Source organism: Acipenser ruthenus, chromosome 11 (assembly GCF_902713425.1).
Source record: "Acipenser ruthenus chromosome 11, fAciRut3.2 maternal haplotype, whole genome shotgun sequence".
NCBI classification, from domain to species: domain Eukaryota; kingdom Metazoa; phylum Chordata; class Actinopteri; order Acipenseriformes; family Acipenseridae; genus Acipenser; species Acipenser ruthenus.
The window spans coordinates 5,805,023-5,817,839 of record NC_081199.1 but is presented as its reverse complement, the minus strand read 5'-3'; the positions used below and the strand labels follow the sequence as shown (position 1 = coordinate 5,817,839).

The 12,817-nt window shown below is 40.6% G+C and overlaps 1 protein-coding gene across 10 annotated transcripts in view; it reads left to right on the top strand.

The window, feature by feature from the left end:
* LOC117426165 (nuclear receptor corepressor 2-like) overlaps window positions 1–12,817 on the top strand; it is a 127,824-nt gene that overhangs the window by 90,722 nt on the left and 24,285 nt on the right. For 9 of the 10 annotated variants that reach the window (XM_059033094.1, XM_059033091.1, XM_059033093.1 and 6 more), the window contains exons 18-24: window positions 3,979–4,121; window positions 4,988–5,135; window positions 5,755–6,241; window positions 8,133–8,253; window positions 9,006–9,255; window positions 10,734–10,781; window positions 12,152–12,316. In XM_059033094.1, coding sequence (XP_058889077.1) covers window positions 3,979–4,121; window positions 4,988–5,135; window positions 5,755–6,241; window positions 8,133–8,253; window positions 9,006–9,255; window positions 10,734–10,781; window positions 12,152–12,316 — 1,362 coding nt within the window. The remainder of the gene's footprint in view (window positions 1–3,978; window positions 4,122–4,987; window positions 5,136–5,754; window positions 6,242–8,132; window positions 8,254–9,005; window positions 9,256–10,733; window positions 10,782–12,151; window positions 12,317–12,817) is intronic. The other variant, XM_059033095.1, reaches the window with a different exon arrangement.

Below are 12,817 nucleotides of genomic sequence, written 5' to 3'. Positions count from 1 at the left end.
ATGATAAGTGGTAATGTTAATAAGTGGGCCAGTAATCTACACTGCATGATCCAGGGGAATATCATATAAATAACAGCTGTTCCATTTTTAAAACATTAGTGGGACTGTTTTGTACAGTATGTACCTTACAAGGAGAGCTTTTAAAACGTTACACTTGTTTAAAGAACTGTTTTAAGACTTGTGGTCACTTCACCATCAGAGCACCTGATGAGATGTATCAGTCTTCCCAGTAGAAGTGTCTGTTTTATTTACTGTGCAGTCCCTCCCTACAGTATGTCTTCATTAGGAACAAGCCCCTTTTAATCCATGGTAATGTTTTCAATTCCATTCTCCTAAAGGAGATTAACAGGATTCAGTCCCAGATCCTAGATTAATTCTGCAGCAGGCAGAGCGATGATCTGGATCTGTATAAAGGCTTTGATATAACTGCAGTGGATGGATGGAGGGTTGGCTTCTATAAATAGGATAAAATGAAAATATACATGTATTTTACACTTGGGTGATTCTGGAAACAAGTATTCAGATTTTGTTTAGGGTTTATAGAGGGGTTTGTGGATTTGGCATCTTGTTCCTAATACCAGACTGGCATACTAGCCTCATAATATAGTAGATGCCGGATACATTATACAGTGTTCAGCCTGTGCTATCTTTTTTCTGTACAGCACATCTCCTATCTGCATTGTGCAGCACTGAATGCTTTTGAGATGCTAGTGACTATAGCAATGGAATCAGATTGCAACTTTGGGAGAATGAGTATTTATTTTTCAATGAACACTGTCTAGCCATACAATAATATAACCTAACAGTATTATACTTCAAGATCTTTTTAGCAAGTGTTTGAAGGCTGTAGTGTATGGCCCTATTTGTTTAATGGGGTTAAACAAGGACTCAACAGTAAATGTGTAACTGGTTGAAGGGTTAACCTTGGCATGGCATTCGTTTCGTTTTTACTACAGCTGGCATTGTGCAGCAGAGCTAATATACTGGCGTTTAATAGAGAGCTGACTTTCACATGAGGCTAAGTGGATTACTGGTTAGTTCAGCCAAACTTTTATTCCAGAATTATTATAAGAGGGTAAATGTGCATTGGCTCCTTCGTTTATTGAGTTTCCTCTCGCTGTTCACATAATGTACATCTTGCGTATGTGATTGTAATGTATAATTTGAAGTGGCTTAATAGATTGTTCTCTCTATTTCTCCTTGAAACTCAGTTGACCTATTTAATAAATGCTGTTGAATAGAGGTGCTTGTATATAGATAGTGTCTATTTAAGGATAAGATTAAAAGTGTTAGTGCCTCCTTTCCTTGCAAAACCTAAAACACTTGTCAGATGCTGTTAAATGTCCTCAAAAGACAGGCACAGCAGTGCCTTTTCATAGTCAAGTGCTTTCTCTGTAAACAAAAAACATGATAAACCTGATGCACCTTGACTTCCTTTTATGTAAGTCGTCTAATCTGTCAAGCTGTTGCCGAGCGAAATACAGTCGGATAATCACCTCCTGCCTTGTTCTGTAGGAACTGAAGGAGTTTCGGCTCAGTCGAGTGACTCCTGCCAATCGCTTCACCTCGCTGACGTTCAGAATGCGTGATGTGTGTTTAAGAGAGAGGCGTGGGGGCAAAACCAGTGCCAAGCCGCCCGCAGCCCTGCCAGCCTGGACCGGTGCCACTCTTCCTGATATTAATGCTCAGTCTAAAGGTCACATTCAGAGGAGATGAGACGCGGGGTCAGCCAGGGGAAAGATTAGAACTCATGTGCTGCTCCTTTCTATAGCAACGGCATCAATTCTCCTTCAGCTGGCAGGCTTCCTGCAGCACTGCCAGGCTGGCACTCTCTCCCTCTCGCTCTCGCTCTCTCTCTCTCTCGCGCTCTCTCTCTCTCTCACATTCTATTTTTTTCTCTCTCCCTCCCTCCCCTCCACTTTATTTACTTGGTAGGGACGGGGCTTTGAAAGTGGTATTCTGGTACCCGCTCATAGTCATCAGCTCAGTGGCAGAGAGAGAGGATGGCTAAGGAGGCATGGAATACTGAGCAGAGAGCAGATACTACTTCTGAAGTCCCGCTGCAGCTGTGAAAGGGGCGCTGTATTTATCACAGCACAGGCCCACACTAGGAAAGTATGCACAGCCGCTGCATGTGCCTTTCACAGCTTCTCAAGTGTCGTCTGTGTTGCCCTTGCTGGCGGGGCCTGGGGGTCTAAGGGCTTCTGCCCTGGATTTGAGCTCAATATTGAAGTATTTGCTCGCTAATAACGTGTTACATTGAAGACCTGGCCTATGGCAAATCAAAACAGCCTCTTGGGACTCTTTTCTGAAGGCGATAGGGGTGGAAAGCATCTGAGCTGAGGACGCCAGGAAGGAGGGGATTGGGAAATACAACTTTTTTATGTCCTGTTGGGAATTGGAGCTGCGTTTTTTTTTTTTTTTTTTGTTTTTTTTTTTTTTTTTAAATATTACTTTCTTTTGGATTGATGTTGGTACTTTAAAAATAAAAATATATATTTATATATCCTTATCGGAGTGAATGTGAAGCATTTACAGGATTCTACAAGATAAAAAGGTAGTTTAGCATTTAGAAATGTAATCAAGGATGTAATGTCTTACGCTGTGCCATGCATTACGGTATATTGGAAAGGAAAAAAAGAAGAAATGGCTCTGTGTGACTATCTATGGGAGGTTGCTTTTAAGTTAATTGGGATTTTGGCTTTGAAGAGGCTGCTAGGTTTATTGTGTTATGTACTGTAGAACCAACATTGACCAACCCAGGAGATTAAAAATCTGTGGCTTTCAATGGAAAATGTGTTTGTGTTCTTGACGTTAAGCTTGGGATTGACGTTTCTTTGTCCTGTCTGCTGTTTTATTCCTCAGGGTGAATGTAATTACAGTCTTTGTTTTTTAAATTGTGCAGTTTTCTAAAGTATTATATTCTCATGAAATAGCAAACGTTCCTTGGGAAGTGTAACAGTACAGTAGTTGTTGCAGCAGAATGGACTGTGGTCAGTGGAATGGACTGTGGTCAGTGGAATGGACTGTGGTCAACGGAATGGACTGTGGTCAGTGGAATGGACTGTGGTACACAGAATATTTCCTGTTTTTAGATGCCTTTTAAAGTTTTGTACTGTACAAGTCGTTGGTAAGCAGTGGTTTGCGCTGTTTGCCTTGCTGTCTGTGTATCTTGTGCTTCTGTTAGTTTAGTAATCGAACCAGCTATCTTATCTGTACCTTTTTGTATGACATGGAGCTATTGGGCTGTAACAAGCAAATGATTTACAGAGACTTCCCCCAGCGTGAGCCAGGTTAACCTTTTCCACTCTGCTAGCTACTTCATATACTGCAGCATTTAATTATTATTATTATTATTATTATTATTATTATTATTATTATTATTATTCAGGTATAGAAATCCTATTCATAACAATCCTATTCATAACAATATCCTATTTCATAACAATTTCACCCATTTCAGGTTTTACTCTGAGCTTGATTAGCCACAGTGTATAAGGTAACAAGCTCAGCTGTGTTTATTTAAACTGAGTGATGAATGGGAGTTATTTCCATCTCTGTTATTTATATAAACAGAGCTGTATTAATAATAATAATAATAATAATAATAATAATAATAATAATAATAATAATAATAATAATAATAAATAATAATGATGATGATTTCATGATTTTTTTTTTATTTTTTTTTTCCCCAGCCTCACATTGTTTAGAATGTGTGAATTATTATTATTTTATTTTTTTTGCTCAGGGTAATAAATAATCCTAATAAAGGAAACTTTGTGATAAGGATTCAAATCCAGTCTTAACACACAGTGCCCTTCAGTTTCACAGTTCGATTGCTATGGTTTGTTAAACATTACCAGATCCACTGTGTTGTAAAGGTTGGATCATACTGGTGAACAGATATATTTTTAAAGTCCTTATTGTTTTGTAGTCTCCTCCCTTGTTCTAAATCTTATTTTCTTGTTTCACTAGGCCTTCTTCAGCATGGCAGAAATTGGTCTGCTATTGCCAAAATGGTGGGCTCCAAAACTGTGTCCCAGTGCAAGAACTTCTACTTTAACTACAAGAAGAGGCAGAAACTGGATGAAATTCTGCAGCAACACAAAATGAAAGTGGTAAGTCAGTGCAGGTTAACTATATAATACAATACAATATATTACAATGCAAATAGAGGCTCCTGGAGTTTTCCAAGCTGTCATTCCAGTAAGTGATGCCTGTGAATAAAGAGATGATCACTCTAATAATGTGAATCTCTTTGTTTAATGGGGCAATGCTTTGAATCAAAGCCAAAGGGTGTTATCTGATAAGTCAAGAAAGAGGAAACCATAAATGTGAACTTTGGAGGGGGGAGAAGTGAAAAAAAAAAAAAAAAACCCTGCAGGGCTCCAAGCAGAAGTGAAACAAGCTTGACGATGCCCCTCGTAGAAACTGGGCCGACTATTTTTAACTCAATAGTTAAAGGTGAGGTAACTTGGAGATCATGTTAACGAGAACATCACATGATACAAGCAAGTAACAGCTGAAAACTTGCCTTGTATTTCTAATTCACAGCCCTGGATCATTATGGGGTATACCTTACTATCAATCATACTGTACTTATGGGGCTTTTGTATTCATTGTTTATCACTTTCTAGAAAATTCATTTTTAAAGAAACATAGGCATGTCAATTTTGGTACTTTCCCAGTCTGTTCTTCCAGAGTCTTGACAGCTATTCAATAAATAGGATGTGTGGCATTTTACACGCTTGGATACAACTTGGATTTATTCAGTTGCCTCTGATATGACAGCAATGTAGGCCATCTAGTTCACAGCAGTCCATTGCCAGCCAAACTAAAGGAAAATTGACCCCTGGTGCTGGCTCTGCTTTCTGTAGAGACCCTGCTTGATCTAGCCTAGGTTGCATGTATCTACGGCAGGAAAGTAGAGCCCTGAACTTGATTGTAACAGCAGCTTAACACAGGGGGGTGTTCTGTGCCGCAGGAGAAGGAGCGCAACGGCCGACGGAAGAAGAAGAACGCAGCGGCGGTGCAGAGCGAGGAGGCCAGCGCCCCGTCTGCAGCAGAGGAGGAGGAGATGGAGGGGTCGGGGGCCAGCGGCAACGAGGAGGAGATGGCCGAGGACGCAGAGGGTACGACCTTCCCAGCAAGGGAGGGTGGGAGGGAGTCGAATTCACTTCCGTAGCTGAAGGGACAATAATTCAGAATGATATCTTTAGATTGTAGCGCGATTTGTAGGCTGCTGCGTGGAGAGGTGGCCACAGAATGCATTGATTGCAGTGAGTCACTGAACTATGAGCTAATGGTAATCATATGAATTTATCAGAAGGCTCTTTTTAAAATGCTGTAATGTAAAAGGATGGGGGTGTGATGTCACCGCCTGTCAGAGATATTGTGTAGTTTTGCTGGAGCTTTGTGAGGAAATTTGCAGAGAGCCTATCCAAGGCTAGACATCCCTCATCTTTCATTATTTTTTAATAAACACAGCTTCAAAAAAAAAAAAAAGGACAGCTACAGGACCCGTACATTGGAGTAGTAACCACCTTTATCCAGCGCTGTCTCTCTTTCCTTCAGTCATTTGGATGATGGCATGTTTTAATGCTAGAAATTGCTTGGGCGTACGTGTAAATTGATTGTGTTGAGCACTAGCTCTTTATAACTATTTAAGAACTGATTTAGTCATACATAATGAAAATAAATGTAATATCCTGCCTTGTTTATATCTCCTGATATGTTTTCTTTTTATTTAAGGTGCAGCCAATAACAGCTCAGACACAGAAAGCCTCCCATCTCCCAGATCTTCAGAGGAAAGCAAAACCAAAGACAACAGCAATGAAGGTAACAGGCCCAAGTCAACTCCTGGAACTGGAGTAGAGAACAGCGATGGACCCAGTGCTGGATCAGACGACACTGCGGCTGGAGAGCCCCATAGAATTCCAGACAAGACCTCTGCTCAGAGCAGCAAGCCTAAGGAGCAGAAAGAGGTGAAAGTTGAAGTCGAGGAGACTCTCAAAGAAGACCTCATTAAGAGTGAAGCCTCTGAGGACTCAAAGGAGCAGCAGTCTGACTCTACTGACAAGAAACCAGCCGTGGATATTGAGGCAGGCAAAAGGACAGCCAAGGCTATGAAAGTGGAAAACCAGCATGGACACAAGGCTGGCGCGAACACTGACAGTGACTCTAGCGCCACCTGCAGTGCAGATGAAGTAGAGGAGCCGGATACCTCAGACAAGAACAGGTAAGGGCAGACTGTATACAGATAGGTGGCTGTTAGGTGCCAGCAATGAGGTGCACCAGGTACTGCTGATTTTAATACAATTTCCATTGCGTAACTATTGGAGACATGGAGGCAGTTGTCGGCTTTCTAAAATGTTTCCGTCCATGTACCGTACCATCTTGTATAGCCGTCACCTGGTGCATAGAACATATGACATCGTTCTAATTCAGAAAAACAAAAAATCAACAACTGTTTCTTACGTTTGCATGTATAACAGAAATCGTATCCAGTCTCCCAAACTGCGCAATACTACATCTTCTATAATAATAAGCGATACTATACAAAATACATAACGGATTTGTTTATAGAGGGGAAGTGTAAAGGAGAGTTAAACAAGCTAGGACGAGCCGTACTTCTGGAAAAATTGATCCATTTTGACAGAGCAGAGTGTAAGTTGTGTAACAATTAAAAGCTGGCAGTCTGCCAGGTGAACCCTGTAGGGCACCGTGCAATTCACAGGCTGACATTTCTGTTAGCATCTGGGGACCAGCAGGCCAGAGGCAATCTTGAGAGTGGTTACGTCATCTGCAATCTTATTTGAAAAGGTGTACCTCCTTAACAGATCGTCAAACCTTTCACCTGTCATTCTAAAATACCTCAAATATCTCTCACTGTTGCATACCTGTATCTCTCTAATTAATGTTTGAAATTCTCCCTTTCGGGTTATCTGTTGGTTGAGAGGACGGAAAAACCTCTTGTTTTTTAAAACTCAGCACATCTACTTAAATGTAAATGTATCCAATTTCGCGAATGCAGTATGTATTTAAAGTATGAACAACAGCTGTGACCACTTTGCGCAGTCAAAAGGGCTGCGACACGATGCGTCCTTCATACAGCAAACAGTGAAGTGCACAGCTTTTATAGCTGTCTGCGTCTGAAACTGTCTGTTTCAAAACAAGAACAGCTGTCCTCCCCTCACCTCTACAACCAAGTACCAATCAGCAGCACAATGTGTTTTAAAAGCCGATTGGAAGGGAACATTGTGTGTTACCTGCCGATAAACCCCTCTTAAAGGCAATTCCGAGTACGGGTATCAGCACACCCCTAATGCAAATACTTTTCAAAACACTTTTTGGTTGTTCTTGCAGGTCAAAACCTCCCTAACTTGTTACTCGGTATTTACGTTGTAATTGCTCACCTGCTGCAGTTGCGTGGTAACTTTCCTTTAGCTGCACTACAGTGTGTTTCCGTGTTGCTGTCTTGTTGAGAGTGGCTTGTAGTCGTGTGCCCATGTAATCTTCGACATGTTCTGTTATTGATGCAGGCATCTAATGGTTTCATTACACGGCTTTACACAGGTCTGATCCATTCCGTGGTGGCAAGAACATTGCGAGTCACCCTGTCTGAACGCCATGTGTGTTCTGTAAATACAGTTACAGTAAACAGGAACTGCATTTGAACTTCATTTCTAACTAATGGCAATTACAGTTTCACCTGGCATGGTTTTCATTTATTGTAACAAGCTTGTGTTTGTTTGTCCTTGGTACAGTACATGTTTCCCTGAATTGAGAACAGTCTTTCCCAGGTTCAGTGTATTTTGTGAAGTAACTTTGTCAACCTTTCAAGCAGCTACTGAAGTATGCAGCTGCTGTTTTTTAGCAATGTTCATCGTGCAAGTCGGTTGAGCAGTATACACGTCAGCAATTTTGCTGTGAGAAACAATGAAAACTGCTTGAAAATGTCACATTCAGCTGACAGATAAACGCTGCGTGGAAGTTGCCTGGTGTTTCACGGTCTTGTTATCCAGCTGGAGCACACCTAATAGAAGGGATCGTGATCCAACAGCAGTCACCATGATTCAGCACTGGAGTATTGTACACCATGCCAACAGAAGGATTTCTGTTTTATTTAGGATAACCTCGCCTCGGCCAAGCCTGCTGAATTACTCCCACGACACTGTCATAAACTCACCGCTGCAGAAGCCGATGGACCTCAAACAGCTAAAACAGCGGGCTGCAGCCATCCCTCCCATTGTAAGTGTTTAAAAAAAGAAATAACCAGGTAAAAACACGGCCAGGTGAGGTGAAGTAACCTTATTAACAGTGGGGGTCTCAGACTAGAAACAGACATAGGCAGCAGTACACAACCACATGTAGAGACCAAAATCACATACTATATTATTCCACAATAAACCACAGCGAATGACCAATACATTAATACTGGTCATCAGCTGAAATCCGCCTAGCAACATGCACATCTGAGTCAGAAAAAATAGAAGGGAAACTGGGGGGAAAATAAACAAACAAACACTTGTGTTCTTACTTTTCTTCCATTTTTATGAAGTAGCAGTTTGGCTCAGATTCATTGTTAAAAAGTAACTTGGTTGTGTTGGGTATTAAAGAACACACCCCATAAGAAGCTCTGAAAACCATTAGCAGAACATCACATGATAACCAGCTTCAGATTGACGGGCAGGTATTGTATGTATAATATTCTTATTGTCTAAGCAACCGGCCCCTGAAGATGAGAATTCAGTAATATTGTTTGCTGAAGAATCTCTTCTCCTCTGTAGTACTCTTGTTTGTTTCTGGCGGATGGTATAAGTGAAGCCAGGTGCGGTGGCAGCATTGCTGTAGGACTAATTCAAACTGGAGGTTAGAGCTTCAGTTGCTTGTGCCGCTGGGATTAAGCAGCCCCTTTACGATGCTGGAGTTTGAAGTAATTGGGGTCAGATTGGCTTTCTGCAGCGCTAGCGTTTGAGCTTTTTTCTTCTCTGTTTTGCTAGATGCCCGAGGTGTCCCTTCAGGGAACGCCCCGCAGCGGGAAGCCTCAGGCTCCTCACCACGCCTTGGCCCTATACCAGCAACAAATTACAATGGTGCATGAATCTGTGCAGGAGAATAAGGCAGCGATAAAACAGCAGCAGCAGCAGCAGCAGCAGCAGCAGCAACAGCAACAGGCTGAAAGAGAGAAGCAGCTGAGCAGCAGCCCTCGGATCAAAACCAGGAGCCCTGCAGCCCCCAGCGACAGAGAAGGTAATAAGCACTCCCCTTCCATGTTCTCATAACCCTTTACCCTACTTCACACAACAAATTAAATACGGTACTTTTTTTTTTTTAGATTGCAGGTGCTGAAGGGCAGATAACAGTAGTAGGCTTTCACCTTTTGTATTTTTTTTACAGGGGTTTAAAAGTCCTTCTTGGTCCTAAGGCTGATATTGAACAAGCTCTCTGTTTCTGTAGTTTTTGCCATGTCTTATATATTGTAGATATACCAGCTGCTTGGTTACGCCTTCCAATTTAATCAGTCGTTTTGTGTTTTTTTTATGCCTATAAAATCTGACTGGAAAAAGATACCAGCATATTTTTTCACCGTTCTGTTTGTTTATTTAGCCATTCATTACGCAGTGGTTTTCAATTTTTTTGTGCCTATTTTCTATTAATAAAGGGGATTTATTTTGTAACTCAGCCTTGCAGGCAGTTTTGGTGTGTTACTCTCCACGCAAAGGCCAGTGCGTTGCCAGGTGATGTAGCCGCAGCACCCTCACTGAATTAGGCCAGAAGAGATTGGTTTCAGTTCCAGTTTACAACATGACAAGTTTGTTTCTCGCTGAAATAAAACTCAGGCTCTGGGGGGTTCTGCTTTTCTGCTGGCATTGTGGTGCTTTCACACACAAAGTGCACTGAATTCACTAATGGGGAAACTGTGTTAGGTTCTAGGTATTTGGAGTCATTGTACAAAAATAATCTTGTACACAAATAATACCTCTTCTGGACGTAACAGGAAGAGTGTGGGTTTTTTTATTGTTTTGTTTACTTTCTTATTGGTTACAGCCTCTCAACTAGCAACCTGCAGCACTGTGAGCAGCTGGCTCTTAAGAGCACAGTGACATTTCTATTGCTGATTTCTGAGTAAATGAACCCTAATGATGCTCTTTGAACAAGCCGTTTCGTTGAGGGTTTTTTTCCTGTTTACTCTTCATGATAAATAATAGCGTATTGATTCAGCCCAATCATAACATGTGAAGCTGTGTATGTGTATTGAAATCGTCTGTTGTACATGGACTGCAGTTCCAGTGTATTCACCAGCAAGCATTGTACTTCTTACTAGAGTGAAGACAAACTCCCTTATAAATGACTTGTATTTGAAGTAAAAGACCTAACTTTCCATTCATGTTGGAATTTCTCATTGCTTCCAAATATTTTATATAAACACATGATGTGAATAAATGGCCTAAGTTTCCTTTTTAACTTGTGTTTACTTTTTACTGGTGTCTTGAAATTACCGTACTGAGCAAAAAAAAAAAAAAAAAAAAACTCTGGTTAGTGTAAATATATATATATATATTTTTGACTTGTTAAAACGAAAATTTTGAAAACTAGGAATGAAAGGGTCAGTATTGTTTTTTCAGAAGGCCGTTTTCAAACACTAATGATTGGTTGTGGCTGGAATGTAATTTGTGACCCACACGTATGCATATTGAAGAGGAAGCTTGTGTCTGTGTCCCTTACAGAAATCAATGAGAACGAGAGATGGCTGCAGACTCTGCTACATGGATTGCGTAGGTTATTCTTTACACCTTTTATGTATTGCGAAAGCAAAACTAATTCGCAAGTTTCAAATTCGTAAAACCCCTTGTGTGTGGAGAGAAATGCCTAACCTTTTAACCTGCTAGAACTGTTGTGTGTGTGTGTGATACACCTCGGCACTGGTCGGAGCATGGTTGACCAAGGAAACGCACACCTTTTATATTGAGCTAGAATTGACCAATTTAAGAAGCTAGTGCTTAATGTGATCTAGTATACAGTAGTGCATCATTTAGATTATATTCAATTACAAGCGTTTTGACTCAGATGTCTTTTTCAATGTCGTCAGTATTCAAAGGAGTTTTGATTCGTATACTTTTATCACTGGGTGAAGTGGACTCCCCCACCAAATGATAAAGTGTGAAGGATCTCTTAATGGACCCATTAAGAGCAATGTGCATATGCTGATTTGGCACATATCAGACGTTATTAACCTCACAAGTGTGTTTGGCGCTAGTTACTGTAAGCAAGGAGAAGCTCTTTTCAACTTGAAGATATTTAAAAAGACATCAGAGTCAAAGCGCTTGTTATTGAATGTATTTATTTAAGTTTTTTTTCAGTATTTCTAAATTACAATATTCAGCAACGACATCAGTAATGGACATTTGATACAGCTGCTTCAGCCGTTGATCTAGTCATGTGGTTAATCGCATGCCACTGATGAGGTAAACAGTCCATATCACAAAAGAATTTGAAAGAAATCGTCTTATTGTCTTGATGTTTATATCAATTTAATCTGTGCATTCCCCACATGCAATCTGCCCTCCCACTGATAGACAGAAGTGCAGTGTTGTGGCTACCCTCTCTCTAGGGAGCAGTCAGTCCAGACTACCCAAAGGGAGACGCAGTTTAGAGCTCCTAAATAATCCAGTCAGAACCTAAAGCCCCAGCTTCCTGCCCTTGACCATGTACTGGGCACACAGGCTTGTGTTGTGTTACAATTCATATGTTAATGTTAAGGAACTGTTGGATACATGCCAAGCGATCGTAATAAAGGACATGTAGGCTTTCGGTTTGGTTTTGGAAGTTCGGAATTATAGATTGTTTTTCAGCTAGTAAATAAGAGAGTTAACCTGTTCATTCCTTGAACTGCATACCGGTCATGATTTTATCCATGTTCGACTCGCTTGTGAGGTCAGCCATTGTTCAAGCTCCCAAACCAAAAGGTGTTGCAGCTAAACGCCATTCTGTTTGGCACTGAATTAAATCAAAATTCTAGTATTGACATTAAAAATGGTACTCTTTTTTAAAATAAATAAATAAATAAATACAGAACTACTAATAATGTTGTTTTCATTTTAAATGAGTCCAGTACTGACTCTCTGCTATTCTCTCTGTCCTCCAGATAAACAATCTGCCTACTCTCCAGAAGGGAGGAAGCAGAGTGGGGAGCAGGATTTGAGGCCTACCAACCTGTCTAGGCCCACATTGTCGCCATACCAGCATTCTCCAAGAGAGATGCCCAAAATCTCCTCTCACCCTGAGCCTCACCTATTGCATTACAACCAAGGTGAGTCCTAGAGCCTGTTTCATATATCATTTAGCTAAGTTTATGCTTTTAATGTAAAGTAATTTTAATTTTCACAAACCCCTTTTATTTGAACTGCATGTGGTAACCTGTAAGGATTTCTTTATTGCACGTCCATAACTATTAAACACTGAGGGGTAGATGTACTAAGATGGGCTAGTCGCAGCGCAAACATACCGCAATTTGCATTTTCGTTGCGACACTTGGCAAAGTAAACATTTTGTCATATATACTAAGAAAAAAATATGTTAATGAAGAGAGCCGCAATTTACAAAGTTGAGTTGTGGTTTGCTGCAGCAGAGGGTGCCCAAAGGATAATGTCTATACATGCAAGGTTGCAAGAATCAAAATAACATTGTTTTTGTTAAGTGTAAACGTCCTCTGTACAATGCAATCAGTTCCATCTTCATTTTACCTGTTTTAATACTGTGTTTATATGTGTATGTGTGTGTATATATATATATATATATATATATATATATA